The following is a 24,964-nucleotide window of genomic DNA, read 5'->3' on the forward strand; positions in this document are numbered from 1 at the left end:
AGACATCTGAGACCACTGTGGTACTGTGGTACATTATTATCTTTTATATTATTTTCTTTGTCTGATGGTGCCTGCTGTCACTGGTGGTCTATTAAAAGAAATTATGGTGGTTCAAGCCTAAGACCATTCAGAAAATTGTTAAATTATGCAAACTGTCCCTTGTTAAATTGCATAAAACAGCAGTCGTTATATTCAATACCTGCCATGTTATATCTGGGTCATGCCTGTTTTATGAAGATGACGCTGCACATTGTTCTGTTGTAAAGCATTATTGGAGTGAATGTGCTGTTCATCTTTAGAGGATGTAAGGATGATATAATGGCTTATGTATAATTCATACTGTGGGGGTAAATATTTCTGCATCACAATGAGGTTGACCCAGTGGGTGGAGCTTTGGAATAAATGTGGCTGGTCGTAGTGAGTTTTATCTTAATGAAGCTAAATAAAGCAGTCCGTGCTTAATTGCTTTATTGTTTATATTCCATTCACGCAGCCAGGGGCTTGTTTCACCCGTCTTCTTTCTTCAACCGTTCATTTTGAATGAATAGGCTTTTTATGTGTTTACGGGGAAGTCCGCGGTTCAAAGGATGAGCTTGATTCCAGGTTCCAGGATGAGTTTGCCCTCCAGCATGGCTTTATAATGAAAAACAGAATCCTGATAATACATGCAGCATTTGCTTTAAAGCAAGACATTTTACACTCTGCAAATGCGGATCAGCAGGTTAAATTCCTCCTCTTTAGTTTCTGCAAAAATGGAAAAGAAATGCATAGGATTTAACTGCAGGCTACTGCTTGTTTTTTTGCATTGCGTATGATCATGTTTCCCCCATGAAATAATCTTATTATTCAGCACAGCCTAACGTACATTGTGATAAACTGATTTAAACCAGAAATCCAAAATGGTTCAGTTTTAAAGGAATAGTCCCAAAAATGACAATTCTGTCATTAATTACTCCCCCTCATATCGTTCCAACCCTGTATGACCTTTGTCCATCTTCGGAACACAAATAAAGATATTTTTGATGAAATCAGAGATCTTTCTGATCCTGAAAAGACAGCAACGCAACTACCATGTTCAAGGCCCAGAGAGGTAGTAAGGACATCATTAACATAGTCCATGTGGCATTATTGGTTTAACTTCAGTTCTATGAAGCTACAGTATAAGAATACCTTTTGTATGCAAAGAATAAATATAACTCTTCTCTTCTCTTGTTGGTTCAAGGTTAGCATCAACTGAGGTCCCTGAGTTTGTTTCTTCATCAGAACAAATTTGGAGAAATGTAGCATCACTTCCTCATCAAAGGATCCTTTTCAGTGAATGGGTGCCGTCAGAGTGAGAGTTTAAACAGCTGATAAAAGCATCAGAACATTAACATTTAGTGAAGCAAGAAACACTGTGTTTGTAAGAAAGAAATCCATCATCAAGTTGTTTTAACTATAAATTGTGCTGTCGGTGAAAAATACCAGTCCGTAATCCTTAATAATGTTTCCTCCAGTGAAACGTACTTCCTTCTGTTCTTCTCTCAAATCAAAATCCTAGGGATGTAACAGTATTATCATGGTATCTTAATAGCAAAACTATCTTGATATCATCATGGTCCCATGATGATATGAAATAATAGGTCTCCAAGGCAAGAAGTGTAGTTTTTAAAATATATTTAAACTTCTTATTCTAACATAAAAGGTCTTTAAAGTTGTGTTTTGGAGCATTTTACTTTGGCACAGTGTCTGTCAAACAAACTAAAACCGAAAGCACAATATGGCTTAATCCCTTCATCAAGTCTGTTTGGGAACGCAATGGCCACCAGTTATGCTTTATTTTCTCAGCAGATGAGTAAAGCATTTTACGAGACACTTGTCTTTGGAAGTTGGAGTTTTCCATCAAAATAGAAGATCTGCAGCCGTTTCCGTCAAAATACAAGCTTAAAAGTGCAGTATGAATTGCTGACAGCTAGCAGTTTAAATGGGTAACGTTACTACAGTCCAAATTCAAAATATCTCTCGAGTGTAAAAATTAGGAAAGAAATATAATTTTCCTACTGTAGTGTAAAGCAAAAATAATATACCTGTTCATTTTGAACTCTCAAAGTGCATTACATAGAAAACTTAAACTTTAAAATGTACAATTTCCCCCCTCTTTATATCTTTTTTTTATCTATATTTATGGTGGACTTCATATCTTGTTATTATCGTATTGTGAGATTTTGATATTGTTACATCCCTACAAAATCCAGCAACTTCTGTTTAGAACAGTTTGGACTGTTTTTGCTTGTAAACTTCTGATTCAGACTAGATGACTTTTTTCCACTAGGGAAAGCAATATTATGTATGGAGGCCTCGTATTTTAGCTGAAAACCGTGGTTTGAAATGTTTCCACTATGCATTATAAAACTATTTGAAAGTCGGTTTGTCTTCATGTTCTCCATGTTATGTTTGAGGCAGATGGCAGCAAGTTCCAGGTCCATCATCCCTAGCCAATTTAGAGAACATTGTTTTGAATGTGTGAGGCAGGTGCCGCAGCATTCTGGCTCTTGCTCAGGTAGAGAGATGTGTAAAACTAATTTAGCGTAATTGAGAGCAGACAGCGAACCAGCTGTGAGAGAACGCGGTGTGATTTTACCTCCCAGACAGACAGCTGCTGAGAGCAGCCACTAATACTACCGTAATTGTGTTGTCTGGCAGACTTGAGAAGATCTCGTCTCACCGGCATCTCTAATCAGTCACATATGAAAGGGAAGATGAGTAAACAGCGCCATAATCTGAACCATCGTTGCTGTTGAAGATTCAACCTGAGGGCTTAATTTTCTATCCTTCTTTTTGATTCATATGACAGCTGCCAGTCATTGATGATCACTTGTGATTGATATACCTCTGTGTTATTCTTTTCAGCTTTAGAAGAGATACTACAGGTAGAGCTGACAGAGTGTGCAGTGTGTTTTTTATTAGATCATTTCTTTTTCTCTCTCTTCTCTCTGCAGATATGAGCTACGGATTCGTTACTTGCCTAAAGGATTTTTAAACCAGTTTACTGAGGACCAGCCAACTCTCAACTACTTTTATCATCAGGTGATGGATAGTTTAATCTGGCAGCCTGTGTACTGCTGCCAAACCTTTTGCTAATGTCTCCCTGTATAGACACTTCCTCTTCTCTGCCAACACCACACGGGTGAGTCACACGAAACCTGTCAAGAACACGCCTGGGACATATTTCACCCCAAAAAGCTATACATTTTATGTCTTACCTTATTATTATATTTGGACAATAAAACAGCACAAATACAGTGTTTTGCAATTAGATATTATTTCCATGACAATTAAGGATGTTCACTCTCTATTACTTAGTTAAAATTGTAAAGTCATGGAGAATGGAGAAAAGAGAATCATTAAATAAGTCCTAACCTAGGTTTCTTAATCTTCATGCAAAATTGTGTTTATTTGATATTTTATCTTGTGTAGTTAATTTATTTTATTAGTAGCAGTAGAATTTTGGAGTGAAATATGACCCATTTTTGTGAGATTCACCCACATAGTGCATTAACAAGAGAAACTGAAAGGTTTAGTGTTCAAGGCTCAGGGTCCGTTAACTGCCAGGTTACAAAGATCAAACCATAAGCTCACAATCTTCATTGTAAAACGCTTAACCGACAAGTGACTGGCTCTGCAATAAGTCCATTTCTCAATGGGGTTGTCACATGAAAGTCAAGGAAACCAATTCCACCTAGTCTCTTTGTGGTGATCCATACAAGAGCTAACAAGATAACACATTACGAATAACATGAAAATAAAAAAAATAATTATTTGATCCCCTGCTGATTTTGTAAGTTTGCCCACTGACAATGATATGATCAGTCTATAATTTTAATGGTAGGAGAATTGATTTGCAAAACATGAGTTAGTACTTGGTGGCAAACCCCTTGTTGGCAATCACAGAGGTCAGATGTTTCTTGTAATTGGCCACCAGGTTTGCACACATCTCAGGAGGGATTTTGTCCAACTTCTCTTTGCAGATCCTCTCCAAGTCATTAAGGTTTCAAGGCTGATGTTTGGCAACTTGAACCTTCAGCTCCCTTCATAGATTTTCTATGGGATTAAGGTCTTAATGTGCTTCTTCTTGAGCCACTCCTTTGTTGCCTAGGCCATGTGTTTTGGGTCACTGTCATGCTGGAATACCCATCCACGACCCATTTTCAATGCTCTGGCTGAGGAAAGGAGGTTCTCACCCAAGATTTGACAGCATAATGTTTCCACCTCTATGTTTGATGGTGGGGATGGTGTTCTTGAGGTCAAATGTAGCATTCCTCCTCCTCCAAACTAGGCCAAAGAGCTCGATTTTGGTCTCATTTGAACACAGCACTTTCACCCAGTTCTCCTCTGACTCATTCAGATGTTCATTGGCAAACTTCAGACGGGCTTGTACATGTGCTTTCTTGAGCAGGGGGACTTTGCGGGCGCTGCAGGATTTCAGTCCTTCATGGTGTAGTGTGTTACCAATTGTTTTCTTGGTGACTATGATCCTAGCAGCCTTGATATCGTTGACAAGATCCTCCCATGTAGTTCTGGGCTGATTCCTCACTGTTCTCATGATCATTTAACTCCACAAGGTGAGATAATGATTGGAGCCCCAGACCGAGGGAGATTGGCAGTTATTTTGTGTTTCTTCCATTCGCAAATAATTGCACCAACTCAGGGCTCGAAATTAACTTTTTTACTTGGTAGCACTGGTGAAAAAATTTAAGAGCACCCAATTTCTTTTTTAGTAATACACCGATATTGATTCTTCATGGTTGATTTTGATTGCTGATGTTTTACAAGCAAATGGGCTGATTCTGAAAGCCTTTTTTATATATTTATTTTACGCCTTAAGCAAGGGACAGTAATGAATGATAATATGAGTACATGAACAAGATGTTTATTTTCTCTATTATAGGTACAGCCATTTAAATTAGAGGCAACCACTGCATTTTTAAACAACCTACATAAATAACAAAATATTATAAATAGCAAAAAATAAACGACACAGTTCGTTCTTAGTCGTGTAGACAATAAATGCAGCCATAATCAAAGTAGGCTACTCTTTTAATATTCAAAGTGCAAATAGATACCGAATCTTTCAAGCATGGTACAGAGCTATAGACAACTACACAACTTAGTATAGCCCACATACTTATAACAGCTTTGATATTTTATGTAGCCTAATTTTTGCGCATTGGGGAGTCACTCTCTAAACTTGGGGTATTAAAATTGCTTTTGAATGTGTGTGCGCGTTTTACTTTTGGTTACTTTTTGGTTTAAAGTTGTGTTGTACAGTAGCCTATATTGAGACTGAGGCGCCAGAATTGTATCCGACAGAATGTGCGCTGTAACACGAAATATCGTATATTTCTTCAAAAGCAGATTGTGAAGACCTTTAATTGTCCACAATAAAAATCGTCGTATCACACACCCTTAGTTGCAATGCAGTTTGCGCAAATCTGGAACAGAGGTTGGTTGAGAGAAAAAAACGGTTCAGCGGAGCTCAGTGACAGGGAGTGATTGACGGCTAATGTCTCAAATCTGCATTAAATGTAAAAATGTAGATATTAAGTTCAAATGGTTATGTAATGTTGGAGAGAACAGCGAATTCTGTCCCTGCATCTGCTCACAGCAGTCTGTGCAGTAGTTAGGCTAGTGAAAGTTTTGTAAAGAAATGAAACCCAGTCGCACCACAACAATTTCTCGCACTCGCACAAATGCTACCAAATATAATTTGAGGTCGGTCAGATTAAATTTTGGGAGCATATGCGACCAAAACGGTCGCAATTTCAATCCCTGCAACTGTTGTCATCTTCACACCAAGCTGCTTGGCAATGGTTTTGTAGCCCATTCCAGCCTTGTGCAGGTCTGCAATCTTGTCTCTGACATCCTTGGACAGCTCTTTGGTCTTAGCCATGGTGGGAAGTTTGGAATCTGATTGATTGCCTCTGTGGACAGGTGTCTTTTATACAGTTAACAAACAGAGATTAGGAGCACTCCCTTTAAGAGAGTGCTCCTAATCTCAGATCGTTACCTGTATAAAAGACACCTGGGAGCCAGAAATCTTGCTGGTTGATAGGGGATCAAATACTTATTTCACTCATTAAAATGCAATCAATTTATAACTTTTTTTAAAATTTGTTTTTCTGAACTTTTTAGTTGTTATACTGTCTATCACTGTTAAAATAAAATTATAAACTGACATTATATAATTATAGACTGATCATTTCTTTGTCAGTGGACAAACATACAAAATCAGCAGGGGATCAAATCATCAACCTTCTTTATTTTTTTCCGTGACTAGCAAGTTATCTCTGTATTATTTTGTTTGTTGTAAATTGAAACTCATGCAGTCAAAAAAGAGGAGTGAAATGAAGTCTGTCATTATCCACTCTGTGTGGTCTGTATTGTTTGTGCCTTTCTCTTTGGAAGGCCTAATATATATCTCTTTGTGTCCAGGTGAAAAGTGATTATATGATGGAGATTGCCGATCAAATTGATCAAGACATAGCACTTAAACTAGGCTGCCTTGAAATCAGGTATGTGTGATACACACCGTTCAAAAGTTTGGGGTTAGTAATTCATCAAAATACTGAAAAAATATTGCTGTTTCTAAAACAGTATTGATAATAAAAAAGAAAAAAATCTTGAGCACCAAATCAGCATTATAGAATGATTTCTGAAGGATCAGGTGACACTGAAGGCTGGACATTTATCTTAGCCACCACAGGAATAACATTTTATAACCTTTTAAACTGTAACAAGTTTTCACAATCCTTCAGTATTTTTTATTTTAAAATGCAGTTTTGGTGAGAGATTTCTTTTTAAAATATATAGATATAAATAGACATAAATATCCTACCCACCCCAAACTTTTCAACGGCAATATTAATGAGTAATTAATGTAATGGGTAATTAATGTAATGAGTATTAATGTAAGTTTTTTTTCCCTGTGACTTTTAACAACTAAAGATTAAATTCAGACTAATTATTTTTCTCTTCTCTGTTATAGGCGGTTTTTCAGGGACATGCGTGGCAACGCCCTGGATAAAAAATCAAATTATGAATTATTAGAGTAAGTAATGCTGTCTAAGCTTGGATCATTGGTGTCTGTTCTCACACTGTGTCCATATTTACATGAATTATATATTTCCTCAGGCAGAATCCTCCTTATTCAACTTAGGGGATTTTGGTCCAATTAGTTTTGATGTTTTTTCACCTCAGAATGCAAAAAGTAGTTGAAAAGTAGAAATAGACTTTGCATTGTTAACTAAAGAAATAAAAATTGAAATTTGTAAAATGTAAAGTCACAATTAAAGGGACAGTTTACCCCAAAATAAAATTAGCCTATGATTTGATCACGATTAGGTATCTAAGGACATTTAGACGAATCCAATTAGAGTTATAATAAAAAATGTCCTGGTTCTTCCAAGCTTTATAATGGCAGTGAATGGCTGTTGACATTTTGAAGTCCAATAAAAAGCATCCATCCATCATATAAAGTACTCCACATGGCTCCAGGGGGTAAATAAATGTCTTCTGAAGTGAATCAATGCGTAAACCTTGGTAAGAATATGCTAGTTTCACAACAAAGGAAAACCAAAGCTCCTCTTGACCTATATCGAAATCCTCCAACATTTTTCTAAACAAATGTTCGTTTGTGGAGTAATTTTTATTATTTTTGGAAGAGACTTGGAAGAGCCAGTATATTTTTCAATAGAACTCCAGCTATATTTGTCTGAAAGAAGAAAGTCATATACACCTATTTTGCATGATTGCATGAGGGTGAGTAAATCATGGGGTAATTTTTATTTTTGGCTGAACTATCCCTTTAAGTGCAATCAGGAGAAATAAGGTTATAGTTGTGAGATATACCAGAGCAACAGAAATGACATTCTCATTCTTATATGTCTGCAGTGTTCACTTATGATGTAATGCTCTTAGTGTACTTCAAACCAAGCTCATGCTAGACTGACAGGAGTACTGTAGTTCTTTGAACCATTAGAGGATTTCTCTCCCTCTTTTTCTTTCAAATTGTGTGTATATGGGTCAGAATAACTAGTCCGTGTTGCATGGCCCTCTGAAACCTGTCTGATCTATTTTTAGTAGACTATAATTGATCTTTGCGTATCTCCTGCAGTGGTGCAGGGTCTCCATTACTGTAGTGTTGCTTTATACTGGAAGAGACAATAATGGCTCAGCAACAAACAAGTTGCTGTCTCCTTTCTTGTGCTTTTAAGTAAAGTGAAGTCAGTGTTTTTCTGTTTTTTTTTCTCTCCCTGCAGGAAGGACGTTGGTCTGCGGAGATTCTTTCCAAAAAGTTTATTAGACTCAGTGAAGGTAATAAAACATTTCTGATGCTCCTTCAATGGCTTCATCAAAGCGGTGGTTGTCTTGATTTATTCGATGTGAGAAAATGCTATTGTTCAGGCAAAATCGATGTTATTACCTGCCTGGCTTCCTCTGTGGTCTCACACCCCTGAGATGTTTTGGCCCAGTTCTGTTTTCCTTCTCTCCGAAGAAGCCACTGAAGGGAACCGTTCTAATGAAATGCAGTTTGCCAGAGAGCCCGTTTCCTTTTCCTCCTGACCTACCTAGTCTGTTTCAGTCTTTCGGTTTGCTGTGGCATACTGTCAACTGTTATTTTAGCTATTTGTGAAGTTTGGTATAATATTTATTTAGCAAATTTCTGACAGATAAATTGCCATGATCTTAATTTTAAATAAAACTGAATAGTAAGTTTTAGTTTTCTGTTAATAAAAATAAATGTTTAAATATTTATTTTTAAACTTAAAAATATATTATGCATTCGGTCTGCTCGTTGCATCTTCAATTGTTCGAGTAAATTCTAATTCTGTGTGTGTTAAATGCATTTGGGAATTGAAACTGAGAATGCAAATGGCATTTGTGTATTTGTGTTCCCAAGGGATTTCCCTGTTCTTTATTAAAGGAGATTTTCTGCATATTTTGTGGCTTTCGCTCTCTTCTGCTCTGCCTTTATATATTTTACATTCTACCCCAAAGCAGCCCAAAATCGCCTCCTTTTCATTGGTTGCAATAGAAACCCAAGCCCATGTCAAGAGGAAAGAGAGAATTACTGACCAGTTTTGGGGGGTTTTTAATTTGAGATTCCTCAAATTTGCAAATATTCTCACATGTCTCAAGGAAAGCATCCTGATTCTAATTGGCTAATTATCATCCCTGAATAATGAATAATTTTTGATAATGTTTGCATAGTTTGACAGGGTTTTGTTTACACCATTAAGGATTGGTTTGAAAGCTATTAGAAACCAGTTTGTCATTTTAAATTTAGATTAAGAGCCCTTATTATTCTGCAAAGACAGCTTTAATTAAACATTTAGACTTATTACTGTGCCATCAAAATGATTCTCGTGCCTCAATTCCTTCTATCTGAAGAGATGTTGATTTAGAAAATTCATTTATAAACGCCTTATCTTTCAGAAAGGGTTTAAATGTTCTAGTTTGTTGCGTTAAGGCTTATTGTCTACACCTAAAGTGTGTAACTTTTGCACCAGGCAAGACCAAACAGGTAGTTTTGCCTCAAACATGTTTCATTGATTGAGCCATAGGAAACAGAGCAGTATTTCAGTGTTTACACTTTCTAAGTCATTTTATATAGTCATCACTATATAATCACTATACTTTATCGTAATTTAATTACAAGTCCTTGTATTTTGTCTTTACAGGCTAAACCCCTGCGGAAACTGATCCAGCAGACTTTTAAACAGTTCGCTAATCTGAACGACGAGCAGTGTATCCTCAAGTTCTTCGAGATCCTTTCACCTATATACAGATTTGATAAGGAGTGTTTTAAATGTGCTCTCGGGGTGAGTTAAGTTTAGATGTTAATTAATTCAATGCATTAAAATAAAGCCACAAGTCATTTGCATGTAATAACTCTCCTAAATTTATTATTTCGGTCTTAATAATGATGGACTAATTTACCTTAATGGTCTGGAGTGCCCTCTGTTGGCTGAAAGATGAATAACTATGTGGTTTCTCCGTATATTTAAATACTGTATTGTTAGCTGTTTATTTCTTTGTAAAATGTGACCCTGGACCACAAAACCAGTCATAAGTAGCAATAGCCAACAATACATTGTATGGGTCAAAATAATTGATTTTAATTTTATGCCAGAAATCATTAGGATATTAAGTAAAGATCATGTTCCATGAAGATATTTTGAAAAATTTCTACTGTAAATATGTCAAAACCTAATTTTTGATTAGTAATATGCATTGCTAAGAACTTTTTTTTTGCACCTTTAAATTCCAGATTTTCAAATAGTTGTATCTTGACCAAATATTGTCATATCATCAATAGAAAGCTAATTTATTCAGCTTTTATGTTATATATAAATCTCAATTTTGAAAAACTGACACATGTTACTGGTTTAGTGGTTCTGGTTTAGAGTTGAATGTGTCTGCTGTTGTGTGTGATAGTCAAGCTGGGTGATAGCAGTGGAGCTGGCCATCGGACCCGAAGAGGGCATCAGTTATTTGACGGACAAAGGCTCGAATGTAAGTACTGTGTGGTCCCATGTTGAAAGAATAGTCTGATAGACAGGTGGATAGTGAATGTGATGTCTGTATCTGTTTCTTTGTAGCCAACACACCTCGCTAATTTCACACAAGTGCAGAGTATCCAGTTTGAGGAGCGAGATAGGAAGGGAATGCTGCAGTTAGATGTAGCTGGAGCACCTGAGGTAACTTCCACACACTTTTTTCCCCCAGTATCATTCTGACTTAAAATGTGGTTTTTATACATGGATATGGTGCATTTTGGAATAATAGCATGTTCTTGTTAATTTTCCAGCCTCTGACGGTAACAACTACAACTCTGAACACAGCAGAGAACATGGCGGATCTCATTGACGGTTACTGTAGACTTGTTCACGGAACTTCTTCATCGTTTATCGTCCGTGTACAGAAAGGTGAGAACACACAAATAAGTGAATATTTTTTTTTTATTTAAATATAAATAAGCTTTCCATTGATGTACGGTTTGTTAGGATAGGACAATATTTGGCTGAGATAAAACTAGTTGAAAATCTGGAATCTGAGTGTGCCAAAAATTCAAGATACTAAGAAAATCAAGAAAAGTTGTCCTAAGTTCTTAGCAATGCGGATTATGTACTCACCGCCCTGTCATCCAAGATGTTTATGTCTTTCTTTCTTCAGTCGTAAAGAAATGATGTTTTTTGAGGAAAACATTTCAGGATTTCTCTCTATATAATGGACTTCTATGGTGCCCCCAAGTTCGTTCTTCCAAAATGTAGTTTAAATGCAGCTTCAAAGGGCTCTAAATGATCCCAGCCGAGGAAGAAGGGTCTTTCTTAGCGAAACAGTTGGTTATTTTAGAAACAAATGGACGATGTATATCCTTTTTAACCTTAAATGTGCGTCTTGTCTCGTCTCTGCGATGCGCATGAGTAGTCTGTGTAATCCAGGTCAATACAGTTAGGGTATGTTGAAAAACCATCTTGTTTTTTTCTTTAACTTCAAAATCATCCTACATTGCTGTTTTACCTTTTTTTTTTGGTTTTTGATCTTTGTATGTTCACATCGTAAACACTAGGTCAGTACTTTGACAGCGATGTAAGACAATTTTGAAGTTGGGGAAGGAAACGAGATGGGGGTTTTTCAACATACCCTAACTGTCTTAAACCGGAAAAAACAGGAGTTCACGCTGACCTAGACAAGACGGGCGTTTGAGGTTAAAAAGTATAGAAATTGTCAATTTGGTTAAAAAATGACTGATCTTTTTGCTACATAAGACCCTTCTACCTTGGCTGGGATTGTTTATTGCCATTTGAAGCTGCATTTAAACTGCATTCAAACTTGGGGGCACCATTGAAGTCCACTATATGGAGATCATTTCTGAAATGTTTTCCTCAAGAAACATAATTTCTTTAGCCTGGAAAAATCCAGACCCTAATCTATTAAGATTAAGGGTCTGGGATCGAGCAATGAAAACTGCCTAACTCGAGGGGCGGCACCAAGCATGCATTCGAAAATCTAACTGCACGCAAATTGGATAACGCCACGACCAATCACAACAATACACGCTTAGCTACCAGCAGAGCTAAATGATGTTTCATTAACAAAGTTCGGGAGAAGCGCGTCAGATGCTTAGCGTAAACATCACAAGTCAATCAGCGCCATAGGTTTAAATACAGCTGACTCACCTCAATTCACTCGATGGTTTATCAGTAAACCTCCACCACCCCATCTCATCACTCCGAGTTCTCGCTACTCCTATTGGGGGGTAACGTACTCTGGGTTCGGGCCACTCCCGAGCTCGGAGCCCTTCACCGGACAGCACGCCAAACATGCACTACTATTCTCCGGCTAATTATATGTAAGCGTGAACTCGTGAACTGATAGATTAAACTCTTGCCGTATCCAGTCGGCAAAACAGCAAAAACGTCCTTCTTGCAAAGGAACGATTCGACTTTTCGGTTTTCTGTTCCTCTTTTATATGGAAAGCCAAGTCTAACTCGTTCATTGTAGCGGCCAAAGCCGTTTCAAACAACTTGTTGTTCATCTGTAGCGACAGCGATCAAAGTTTACTATATGATTCGAACGTCGCAGTGCTGTCATCATCAGCTTAGCTCGCCTCTGGCCCGCCTACATCAGATACACCGATTTGATTGGTTCCCACAATTGCTTACGTATTGCAGTAACCTGCATCATTGCTCGATGCCAGAGTGTCTTGCAGAGACAATTCAAATTGTGCTCTCGCGAGACCTCTGGATTTCCAGGGTATAATTTCTTATCAACTGAAGAAAGAAAGAGGTGAACATCTTGGATGACAAGGGGGTAAGTGACATTATCTGAAAACTTTTGTTCTGGAAGTGAACTATTCCTTTAAGACTGGTTTTGTGGTCCAGAGTCACATATAGATTCACATAATCTCAATTGAATTAAGATAATTCTACCTTACAAAAGTTTGGGGTCACTATGATTTAGTACCAAAAATGAAAATTCTGTCATTAATTACTCACCCTCATGTTGTTCCAAACTCGTAAGATCTTCATTCATCTTTAGAACACAAATTAAGATATTTTTGATGAAATCCAAGAGCTTTCAAAGTCTGAATAGACAGTAACATGACTACAATGATCAAGGCCTGGAAAGGTAATAAGAACATTGTTAAAATAGTCCATGTTTCATTGGTGGTTCAACCTTAATTTTATGAAGCTACGAGAATACTTTTTGTTATTTTTGTTCTCTTTGCACACAAAAAGTGTTTTCATAGCTTCATAACATTACGGTTGAACTATTGATGTCATGTGCACTATTTTATTGACGTCCTAGATTTCTAGGCCTTGAACGTGGTAGTTGCGTTGATGTCTATGCAGGGTCAGAAAACTCTGATTTCATCAAAAAAATATCTTAATTTGTGTTCTGAAGATGAACGAAGGTCTTACGGGTTTGGAACGACTTGAGAGTGAATAATTAATGACAGAATTTTAATTCCTTCAATGAAAGTTTTACTGTTTGGTTGTTTGTTCGTTTTTTAATCCAAATTGTATTTCTTAATGTTTGCCAACAGAAGGAGAGAGAGCTCTTCCATCTATCCCAAAGGCTCCAAAGTAAGTTGCAAAACTCGGACCCTAAGGTATCCCACCTTTTTTCCGGCAATTTTTCATTAGATAATTTCAGTTCCTCTTTGACGTGCTGTTCTTGCTCCTTTGGCCTCTTTGGCTCAGACATGTGGAATCTCTCAGTGTACCTTCAACTAATGTGACTCGCAGCCCAGTTCCTATTAACGTGTGGTAGTGCCCATCTGTTATGTCACCCCCCCGCACACACTAATGGAACAGACAGCTCAGTGGCTTCAGCAGAGATCACTGTGGAAAAGGTCACGCTGTGATTAAGTTTGATTGAAAATGTACACGATTCATCTTCTTCAACCTCTGTCACACAGATCAGCAAACCATGAGAAACGGTTGCAAGGAGTCCGGGCCAAAGCCATCTCCGTTTCAGGTAAGACTCATCTAATTGGACTGTAATGTGGCCTCACATTTACCTTGATAATGAAATTAATGTTGTGTAACCTTGATGTTTTCTATGCTTAATTCTGAGTTGTTTTGTTTCAAAAATGTCGCTCAATGATTTAATTCTAAAATACTGTGTGTGTAGGGCATGTTTTGCCTGCATTATAGGGACTGAATGTCCCCGCAAGGATGGTTTAACCTGAAGTCACCTAAATTACAAGGGTCAGCGGTTCCCACAAGGAAAATGGCTTAATGAAAGTTCTAAAAAAAGTCTTAATTAAAATGCAAAAAGGGTTTTTGAGGTTTGGAGGATAGAAAATACAGTAGCATTAGCTCAATTTAGTAACAGTGCAAGTCAGTGGAAAGTCCCCACCTTGATAGTGCATGTGTTTTTAATATAGCTTGAAGAATGAGAATGCAATTTTTCAAGTTCTTTCTGTTGATAACCATGGTTTGGGGCTATGTTTTATTGCATTGTGTAACAGCCGTGAAATACTCTTTCATTCTGTTGCCTCTCCTCTGTAATGTCTTTTGATAAAGACATTCTTCTAATGCTTTTTCTTTCTCTCTGTCTCTCTTTTAAATCTTTTGCATGCTGATTGGATCCACAGATGATATTGGTGGGGATGGTAAAGTCCAATTTTAATATATGTCTTATTGCTCGAGCAGGGCGAGATATTAAATATTCACAGTATATGATCTTGAGTCATCTTATGATTTTCAACAGTGATTTTTCTGGTGATAGAATGCAACATGTGAATATCCCAATGATTCTAAGTTTCCTGTAGACACTAGGTTTAGTTTTAGATTCCCTCTTTACTTTGTGAGTTGAGAATATAACTTTAAGAGAGATGTATGTTAATTTAAATTTTCGTTGCAAAAATTGCTTTAGATTTTTTTTGCTCTGAAATCAGTTCAAAACTGATGTAACTATTTGTTCGCATTCACTGGCATTTTATTCTTATAATAAAGTGTTGTATTAAAACATATTTATCGGAAGATATTTTCAAATTGAAACGTGAGATGGAAAACATGCCTTGGTTTGCTGTATTTGACTTCTTTTTACTTCTCAATGGTGGCTGTATGGTCAAAATGATCTTTTAAAAGAATTTATAGGACGATTCTTGAATATTGTCAAAATGTGTGTATTAATATATTTAAATGATTGTTTATACTTATTTTAATATATATGTTATGATTAAATTTTACATTAATGTTGTTTTTACCATTTTATAGCATATTTTGAATATTGTCAAAAATGTGTTTTTTTATATACTTAATTTATTTTTTTTCCTTAAATATTAATTTAATATTATTAATTTAAGTTATGAATAAAATTATATATATATATATATATATATATATAATTATTTTTATACTTGCATATTGCTTTAATATGATTAAAATGCTCAATCTATTTTTACCATTTTATAGCATATTTTAAACATTGACAAATATTGTTTTTAATATACTTATTTTTTCTACTGATGTATTATTTGAATATATAAGTTATGATTAAAATTCACAATAATGTTATTTTTTAACATTTTATAGCATAAGATATTTTGAATATTGTCAAAATGTGTTTTTTTATATATTTAATAATTTGTTTAATTAATCAATTTCTGTTATTGTTACCATTTTATAGCATAAGATAATTTGGATATTGTCAAAAATGTTATATATTAAATGTTAAATATATATAAACTATTTTTATACTTATGTTTTACTTTAATATATAACTTACGATTAAAATGCACAATAATATTATTTTTACTATTTTTTAGCATAAGATATTATGAATATTGTCAAAAAGGTTTTATATATATATATATATATATAATATTTGTTTTTTTTTTAAATGCACAATAATTTTATTATATTATTAATTTTATAGCTCAAAAATGTGTTTTTAATATATAAAAAATTCTATTAATATATAACTTATGATTAAAATGCGCATTCATATTATTTTTACTATTTTATAGCATAAGATATTTTGAATATTGCCAAAAATGTTATATATATATATATATGTATATGTGTGTGTGTGTGTGTGTGTAAAATATTAGTTTTTTATACTTACATATTACTTTAAAATATGTTCTCATTAAAATGCACAATAATGTTATTTTTACCATTTTATAGCATATTTTAAATATTCTCAATAAATGTGTTTTTAATATATAAAAAAATCTACTTATGTATTATTTTAATACATAATTTATTATTAAAATTCACAGTAAAGTTATTTTATAGCATAAGGTATTTTGAATATTGAAAAAAATGTTTTTTTTTTATATACTTACATATTACTTTCATATACAAGTTGATTAAAATTCACAATAATGTTATTGTTATTTTATAGCATACAATACTTTGAATATTGTCAAAAAATTATATATTTAAATTATTTTTTTTATACTTACACTTGCAATCAGAAATATTCAACCCCCTCACCTCAATAGACAATATAGTGATGTTGATGAAAGATAATGAAAATAACTGAGAAAAAAAACTTGTGAAATAACAAACAATATTTATTGATACATATTTGAGTTATTTTGACAGCATAAGTTGACTTAACTTTGAAGTTCAAATGAAAATTGTAAGTCTTGTAACACATGAGCATGTGCAGTACTATTCAACCCCCAGCTTCAGTACCTTGTGGAGCGCCCTTTAGTTTTTATAACTTCTAACAAGCACTTTCGATAAGTGCTGACAAGCTTCTTACACCTCTCGATTGGAATCTTTCCCCATTCTTCACGTGCAAAAGCCTCTAACTCAGTGATGTTTGACAGCTTCCGTGCTGCAACTGCCTTCTTCAAATCCCACCAAAGATTTTCAATTGGATTTAAATCTGGTGACTGAGAAGGCCACTCCGGGACACTCCAGCATCTTTTCCCCAGCCAAGCTTTGGTTGATTTGGAGGTGTGCTTGGGATCATTGTCTTGCTGGAAGATCCAATGATCACCAAGATTTAATTTGTCAACAGAAGGCATCACGTTCTTCTTCAAAATGTCCTGGTATTTCTGGGAATCCATGATGCCAGGTACACAATCAAGATTGCCAGTTCCTGCCGCAGAAAAACAACCCCACATCATTAGTGACCCACCTCCGTGCTTGACCGTGGGGATGGTATTCTTCTGGTCATAAGCCTGACCTTTTGCACGCCAGACATACCGCTGGTCCATATGTCCAAAAAGTTCCAGTTTGGTTTCATCAGTCCATAGAACTGTCTCCCAGAACTCTGTAGTTTTATCCAAATTCCTCCTGCATATTTTAGTTGACTCCTGATGTTCCTTGAGTTCAAGAGTGGAGTGCGTCTTGGGGTCCGGCCATTAAGTTCAGTGCACGTCTTATAGTTGCCACTGAAGCACTTGTACCAGCCTTAATCATATCATCCTGTAGCTGTCTTGCAGTCACACGGGGGTATTTATTAGCTGTCCTGACTAAGTTGGCAAGGGCCCTTGATGAAATTGTGAGCTTTCTTCCACAGCCAGGCAGGTTTGCAGCTGTTCCATAAGTTGTAAACTTCCTTATAATGCTCCCAATGGCGTCTCTTGGAATGTTAAATCTTTTGGAAATCTTCTTATACCCAAGGCCCTTCAGAAGTGATGAAATAATCTCCTTTCTCAGCTTTTGTGGAAGCTCCTTTGTCTTTTCCATGATTGCAACTCACCTTGAACACCTTCATGGTCAGGGTTTATATATGCATCACAGCTGAAGCAAATGAAGGATCGTTATAGAGTTCCCAAAGGCTTAATGATGTTTCAGCACCACTTCAGGCCATAAAAACTGTCAGAAAGCTTTAAAAACAACAATATTATATAGGGGTTGAATAATTGTGACATGGCGATCTTAACAAAATATACTGTTACACACAAATACTACATCATACATTTTCTGTGTTGCTTTTATGTATCACTAAACTCATTAAGAAGCCATCCAAAGCAGAATCCTGCACTTTGAAAAGATTTTTATTTATAAATCCTTAAAACTCTTTAGGGGTTGAATATTTCTGATTGCAAGTGTATGTATTACTTATTATATAGTTAAAATGTCAATTATTATTTATTCATTACAATTTTCATATATTTGAATCATTGTATTATTTTATAATTACACATTATTTTTATTCATATAAAATGTATTTTTTAGCTGTATTGACCATCCATATGCTTCAACTGAACTTCATACAACTGAATACTAAGTCAACACCTTATATATTTTCAGAAATGAGTGCAATGAGAATTTATGAAGAAGTATAAAATCAAAGTGAGCTGAAGTTTCTCCCTCTAGCAGAACTATTTTCTGAAACCTCAGAAGAGCAGTGAACAGTTGCTTGCCGTGTTTTTCTTTTTGATAGCACAGTTTGACTGCATTCGGTTCCCATGTTTCAGTCTTGTGAACTCAAGAAAAACAAAATACCTAGGTGTGTATCTGTGATCTCTCGCAGCAGTCGCTTACAACGGAATTTGATGTTTTGATCTGGTAAACCTAGTCAGCGTTGCCATGTAGGAGACTTTATCTCCTGAAAACACACATCCCTTTCTCTCACAGTAAGGGGAACGTGTTTGCTCTCAGCACTCATGGGACCTCACTGACAGTCAATACGAGCTGTCAAAATCACTTGACTTTTGCCGCATTGCTGCGTAGAGAATATTCGACAACTTTTTCCTTCAAACAAGACAGGACAGTCACAATAGCTGTCAGATTACCCATGACTTCATCTGTTTTTTCCAATGACAGCAATGCTTTGGAAAGAAAGTTCCCCCTCTCAGCTCTTTAAACACAACAAATATCACAGCTGTGTGGATATGTGTGATCGAAGCCAACTCAAGCTCATAGACACAGAAACACTTTTAAACTTAGCACTGCAGTGTTAATAGGAAAGAGACGACGTGTGTAATTGCCAAGGAGTGAGATGAGAAAGGGCTGCTTTTAGTCCTGGTACGTTTGGACTTAAACTGTTTTTCCTTTTCAGAAACAGACGACTACGCTGAGATCATTGACGAAGAGGACACTTACACCATGCCTTCCAGTGAGTATCACAAGTTCCTACTGATCTCAGACCAGTATTATAGTGCTCAGGCTTAAAATCAATGATTGTACTAGCAAAAATTTGATCCTTTTGTGTGTGTTGTCCTTTAATATTAACTTGTACACAGTGAATATTTCAGTATGTCTTTAAATCTGGAAGACCTACTTCCTATTATCTACCTGACTTTTGAACACGCTATTTTGCATCAGACGCTGAAGCTCTTGAGACGTTTATAGCTGCTTGAGTCGGTGTCGCTTTCTGCTTAGCTGTTCGTTTAGGTCTGAAACTGAACTCTAGAGTAACGTGGCTTTCAGTTTTGTCTCTTCCTTTCTGTGCGCTTGCGTCTCAGACATCATTTGCTCGGTGTGGGCTCGAATAGAGGAAGCTGTATTGTAATAATAGAACCAATTCCATGTATTGACCGGCGCTGGGCACATGGACGCTGTTCCATGTGCTTAAAGGACACATGAGAAAGGCACAGTGCTGTGGTGAGCAAGCGCTGAAATGGATATGATGGTTAAATGTCCATTTTATAAATGGAACAAACATTTAGCTTTGTCATGCTGTTATTTTGGGTAAACCATGTAGCAATTTATTGGAAAGGAAGTTATGTCACAGTCAAGAGTTGAACTGAGCATGCGCACAGTTGTTGGAGAACATTTACCTTATTTGATCTAATTATGTAATACATTTGTATTAATATTCTTGTACGTTTGTAGTAAGAAAATCATCTTTTGCTGAAATAATGTTGATAACATTTTTTAGAGCAAACTAATTTTAGGGTACCTTTATTAGATATTGCGTTTTACATTTTTTGTAAAATTCCCTGGACCACAAAATTAGTCTTAGACTACGGGTATATTTGAAGCAATAGCCAAAAATACATTGTATGGGTCAAAATGATCGATTTTATGCCAAAAAATATTAGGATATTAAGTAAAGATCATGTTTCATTTAGATATTTTGTACATTTCCTACCATAAATATATCAAAACTTCATTTTTGGTTAGGAATATGCATTGATAACTTCATTTGGACAACTTTAAAGGTGATTTTCTCAAAATTTAGATTTTTTTTTTTGCACCCTCAGATTCCAGATTTTCAAATAGTTGTATCTCGGTTAAATATTGTCCTATCCTAACAAACCATATGTGACCCTGGACCACAAAACCAGTCTTAAGTCGCTGGGGTATATTTGTAGCAATAGCAAAAATACATTGTATGGGTCAAAATTATTGATTTTTCTTTTAGGTCAAAAATCATTAGGAAATTAAGTAAAGATCATGGTCCATGAAGATTTTTTTGTAAAATTCCTACTGTAAACCTATCAAAATGTAATTTTTGATTAGTAATATGCATTGCTAAGAACTTAATTTGGAGAACTTTAAAGGTGATTTTCTCAGTATTTTGATTTTTTGCACCCTTATAGATGTATCTCGGCCAAATATTGTCCTATCCTAACAAACCATACATCAATTATATGTAATTATACTTATTTATTCAAGATGATATTCATATATTTATCTAACATTCTTGTTGTATTTTAAATAACTTGTATTTAGAGTTGCAAAACGATTAGTCACAAATAATCTATTCAAAATAAAAGTTTGTTTGCATACTATATGTGTGTATTTATTATGTATATATAAATACACAGACATACACTACCAGTCAAAAGTTTTGGCACACTTCCCCATTAAAGAGAATGGCAAAGTGTGTCCAAACTTTTGACTGGTAGTGTATGCATCATAAATATACACAATACACACATATAATATGCAATCATAAACTTTTATTTTGAATTGAATAATCGCGACTAATTGTTTTGCAGCTCTTGTATTTCTCTTTTCATTTTTAAAATACAACTTTTTAAGCAATGTTTTTACCCCTGTAATACAGATTTCACTGCTACACAGGACCTAATTTTTTTATTTACCTATTTGCTCCAAAGGCAGTTTTGTTTTTAGGGTAAATTTATGCTGTTTAATATTACATAAGTTGCCCACAACTGAAATTAACATGTGAGTGTTAAAATCACTGAATAAAAAGGCTTACTTTTAGTTTTTTTTGTAAACGTTGCTTTGAATAATTAAAATGTTTTTTTGTAAAAGGAAATAATTGTCAGTTAATGGTGACCTTAATGTTATCCGGTGTTATATTTGCCACTTTGTTTTCTCTCGTTATCGGCATGACAGAATATTATGGACTAGATGAAGGTAAAGCTGTTTCTCCTGCTGTTTTCATTCCCTTTCCTCCATATGCTTGAGACTTCATGTGTGACGGTGCGGCCTGTGTGTTGCTCTTGCTATGCCTTTATGTGTTTCTTGTGGTTGTATCTTTATATCTTTCTTTATATACTGATGTTGTAAGTGGAATTATTATTTTTTTTTGGATTTTATACACATGCAGAATTTTAACTGACACCTTCAAGTTTCACTGAAGGTGCTCCGAACTGGCATTGACACTTTTATGTATGGATGTTCAAAGGGCTTGTTTAGTTATTGATTTGCTCTTCTTAAAGGGATAGTTCACTCAAAAATGACAGTTCTGTCATTATTTACTCAAACTCAAGTTGTTCCAAACCTGTATGAATTTCCTTTCTCTGTTCCTCTACAAAAATACTATAGAAGTCAATGGGGACCAGAAACTTTTTTTTTTTTTTTTTCAAAATAAAATAAAATTCTTCAAAATATATTTTTGTGCTCAGTAGAAGAAAGAAATTCACACAGGTTTGGAGCAGCTTGAGTAAAAATGATACAAGTAAATGATAAAAGAATTTACTTTTTCTAGTGAACTATCCCTTTATTGAAAAACCCTTAGTATATATTTTCTTTACTGAGACTTGTATGCATTTTTGATTGATTATTTGGATGGCATGGCATGTATGGGATATTGAAAATGTATTTTCTATGTTGAACTAACTTAGACCGACTGAAGATTTGCATGGTGTCTTTTCTTGTTCTGAGTACATAGTGGAAAGTGGCCTGTGATAATCATATATGAAGTGATTTTTTTTACTTGTTTGCTCACTGGGTTTTTTTGTCTTTCAGCCAGGGACTATGAGATCCAAAGAGACAGAATTGAACTGGGACGCTGTATAGGAGAGGGCCAGTTTGGAGACGTCCATCAGGGGATTTACATATGTCCGGTATAAGAGTTTTTACATTTCATTAAATTATGTAATTTGTATGAGTCATTCTACAGAATTGGTGCAAATTGCTGTCCCACCACCAAAAAACACTTTTAAAAAAACATTTAAGAATTCAAATCTTAAATGTTTACCAAGATCCTTCTATTATTTATTGAAACCCACAATAATATTTTAAATATCAGTTAGTTTAATAAATATAAAATTATCATTTATTGAGTACTTTCAATTTGGAGGTGGCTGTCCTGAACCATAACCCCTAAATTTCAACTTATGAAAATTGTTGTTTTCAAAAATATAATTTTCAAAAAGTAAATTAGAATAAACAATTATTTTATATTTTCTCTCTCAATCATGAAACGTTATTTTTAAGAAATAAAGTTTAATGTCACTACCGAAACAGTGTATGTTTTAGTCCATTGGCTGAGACTGATTTTTAACTATACCCCTTCATTTATGATCAGGAAATATTCCTGTGTCCCTCTCTCTCATAGCTACAAGGTGTGGGTAGATGGGTCCCATCATTTTGGGCTAAATTGTTTTAAAGAGTCTGAAAATCTGTGTGTAACTGTATCTGAAATTGTCACTATTGAAACAGTCACTACCGAAACATGGCATCATTGTTTTGGTAGTGGCAAAAGGGAACGCATAATACTTTATTTGGGGGAAATAAACAATTGGTGTACAGTTATGCAATTTTTATTGTATTTTGTTTTTGTATGTTTTAATAGTGTTTTAGTATGAAAGTTAAAATTATGTAATTTGATGTGATTGCTAACAAAACATTACTGGCACTACAGAAAATTTGCAGTCACAACTGAAACATGGGATATTTCGTCAAAAATAAAGTATACTGATACTGAATTATCAACTAAGATGTTATGATATTGTTCAGTTCAATATATATTCAGACTAATGAATCCTTAATTTTGAGATCAGTATGATCAACTTTTTGCCTTTTACAAAGAAAAAATGGATTTAAAATACAACAAATATCATAAATCACACTTGAAATATTGTTAAAATTGTAATTATTATTGATTTACCTCTGGAAACTGTTTAATAAAAAATATATATTTACAATGAAGATGTAAGCAGAATCTTAATAGGTCAATATAACCCATCTTATTATTAAATATTATTAAATATATTATTGTGTTGTGATAAATTTGGGGAGAGAACAAATATTCCTATAAGTTTCTGAAAATACAATAAAAAATTAGCTGCACAATTACTAGAAATGTGTGTCTTGGATTTTATATGATTTGCAAACACAAAATTTGTGGAAAAAGACGATTCCAACTCTGACTTTGAGCCCATGCTGCTGTTCAAAAGAAGTCTGTTATGCTCACCATGACTGCATTTATTTGATCAGAAATACAGTAAAACTTTAATATTGTGAAAAATTATTGCCATTTAAAAAAACAGTTTTTTTTATATTAATGTATTTCAAAATGTAACTTATTCCTGTACTTGCAAAGCCAAATTTTCAGTGGACAATAATCCAGTCTTCAGTATTCAAAAAAAGTTTTTATTGTCACATTTGATTTAATGCATCCTGAAAAAAAGTATTAATTTCTTCAAACAAAAAATAAATATAAAATGTATAATGTTGTATTAATCTGAAAGCTTTACTGAAACAGTTATCAAAATACGTTTTTTGTTTCTTTTGTGCTGTCAGGAGAACCCAGCTCTTTCTGTGGCAATAAAGACGTGTAAGAACTGCACCTCGGACAGTGTTCGAGAGAAGTTTCTCCAGGAAGCCTGTGAGTGTCAAATCACCAATGCCTAGCAGCCTGTAACAGCGCTGCATTATCTGCGTGATTCCCATGGTTATGTCCATCAGCATTCAATCACAGTAATTGAGAGGAATGTGTTTTGGGTAGCTGGTGCCGAAACTCCAAACATTTTCAGGATGTGGAGTTTGTAAGAGCACAGCTGCTGGCTTTTGTACACCCGAACAGGTGCTGGTTTGTGTGTGAGAGTGAGAATGAGAAAAGGGTCAGACACTAATAAACGGGACATGATGTTTTTACCACAGCTTTTAGATCCTTTACAGATAATTAGATTTAAGTGTATAATTCAGTTATTTTGTCTGATTTAGATACACATGATGTGCATCCCACATTTGAATAGTCATATTATGCAGTTATGCATGCTGCTAAAATGTCATAACGGTGATGTTGGATTAATTTTGTCTCTGTATGTTTCTGCAGTGACTATGCGACAGTTCGATCACCCGCATATTGTAAAGCTGATTGGAGTCATTACAGAAAACCCAGTGTGGATCATCATGGAGCTGTGCACGCTGGGAGAGGTGGGTTTTTCAGATGGCAGGCAATCTGGGTAATGTGTAACAGTTTGATTTGGGCTTGGGGGAGGGGTCTGTACATGTCTTAAATCTCCAGAGAAACGTGACCTGATATTAAACCCATTAAACTCACATTATTCTCAAAGATGGCAGCCGGGTTAAGGCTGGAGGAATCCATCATGACTGTTTGTCTCATAAACCGGCCATAAAGGCGTAAAGATGATTGCTAGCGGTGGCTGTATGTCATTGCATGTCTCCGATAATTTAATCCAACTGAAACTCTCTGAGTGCATGGGGCTTTCAGATGGAAAACAGTTACCTGGTAAATAGCTAAAGAAAGGTCTGATTAATTTTAGCGAAGGTCCTGCATCTACATAAACCAGTTGTTCACAACACTCCAAAGGTCTCACCCCCAGTGAGGGGAA

General features: G+C 35.1%; 1 protein-coding gene across 7 annotated transcripts in view; it reads left to right on the plus strand.

Moving 5' to 3' along the window:
• ptk2ab (protein tyrosine kinase 2ab) overlaps positions 1 to 24,964 on the plus strand; it is an 83,228-nt gene that overhangs the window by 24,720 nt on the left and 33,544 nt on the right. For 4 of the 7 annotated variants that reach the window (XM_073847003.1, XM_073847005.1, XM_073846998.1 and 1 more), the window contains 16 exons: positions 2,979 to 3,066; positions 6,472 to 6,551; positions 7,025 to 7,087; positions 8,298 to 8,352; positions 9,720 to 9,860; positions 10,477 to 10,554; positions 10,641 to 10,739; positions 10,850 to 10,967; positions 13,592 to 13,631; positions 13,967 to 14,025; positions 14,648 to 14,665; positions 19,024 to 19,080; positions 21,276 to 21,296; positions 22,131 to 22,228; positions 23,910 to 23,994; positions 24,445 to 24,545. In XM_073847003.1, coding sequence (XP_073703104.1) covers positions 2,979 to 3,066; positions 6,472 to 6,551; positions 7,025 to 7,087; positions 8,298 to 8,352; positions 9,720 to 9,860; positions 10,477 to 10,554; positions 10,641 to 10,739; positions 10,850 to 10,967; positions 13,592 to 13,631; positions 13,967 to 14,025; positions 14,648 to 14,665; positions 19,024 to 19,080; positions 21,276 to 21,296; positions 22,131 to 22,228; positions 23,910 to 23,994; positions 24,445 to 24,545 — 1,201 coding nt within the window. The remainder of the gene's footprint in view (positions 1 to 2,978; positions 3,067 to 6,471; positions 6,552 to 7,024; positions 7,088 to 8,297; positions 8,353 to 9,719; positions 9,861 to 10,476; positions 10,555 to 10,640; positions 10,740 to 10,849; positions 10,968 to 13,591; positions 13,632 to 13,966; positions 14,026 to 14,647; positions 14,666 to 19,023; positions 19,081 to 21,275; positions 21,297 to 22,130; positions 22,229 to 23,909; positions 23,995 to 24,444; positions 24,546 to 24,964) is intronic. The other 3 variants (XM_073846999.1, XM_073847001.1, XM_073847002.1) reach the window with 3 other exon arrangements.

Source organism: Garra rufa, chromosome 9 (genome assembly GCF_049309525.1).
Source record: "Garra rufa chromosome 9, GarRuf1.0, whole genome shotgun sequence".
NCBI lineage: Eukaryota > Metazoa > Chordata > Actinopteri > Cypriniformes > Cyprinidae > Garra > Garra rufa.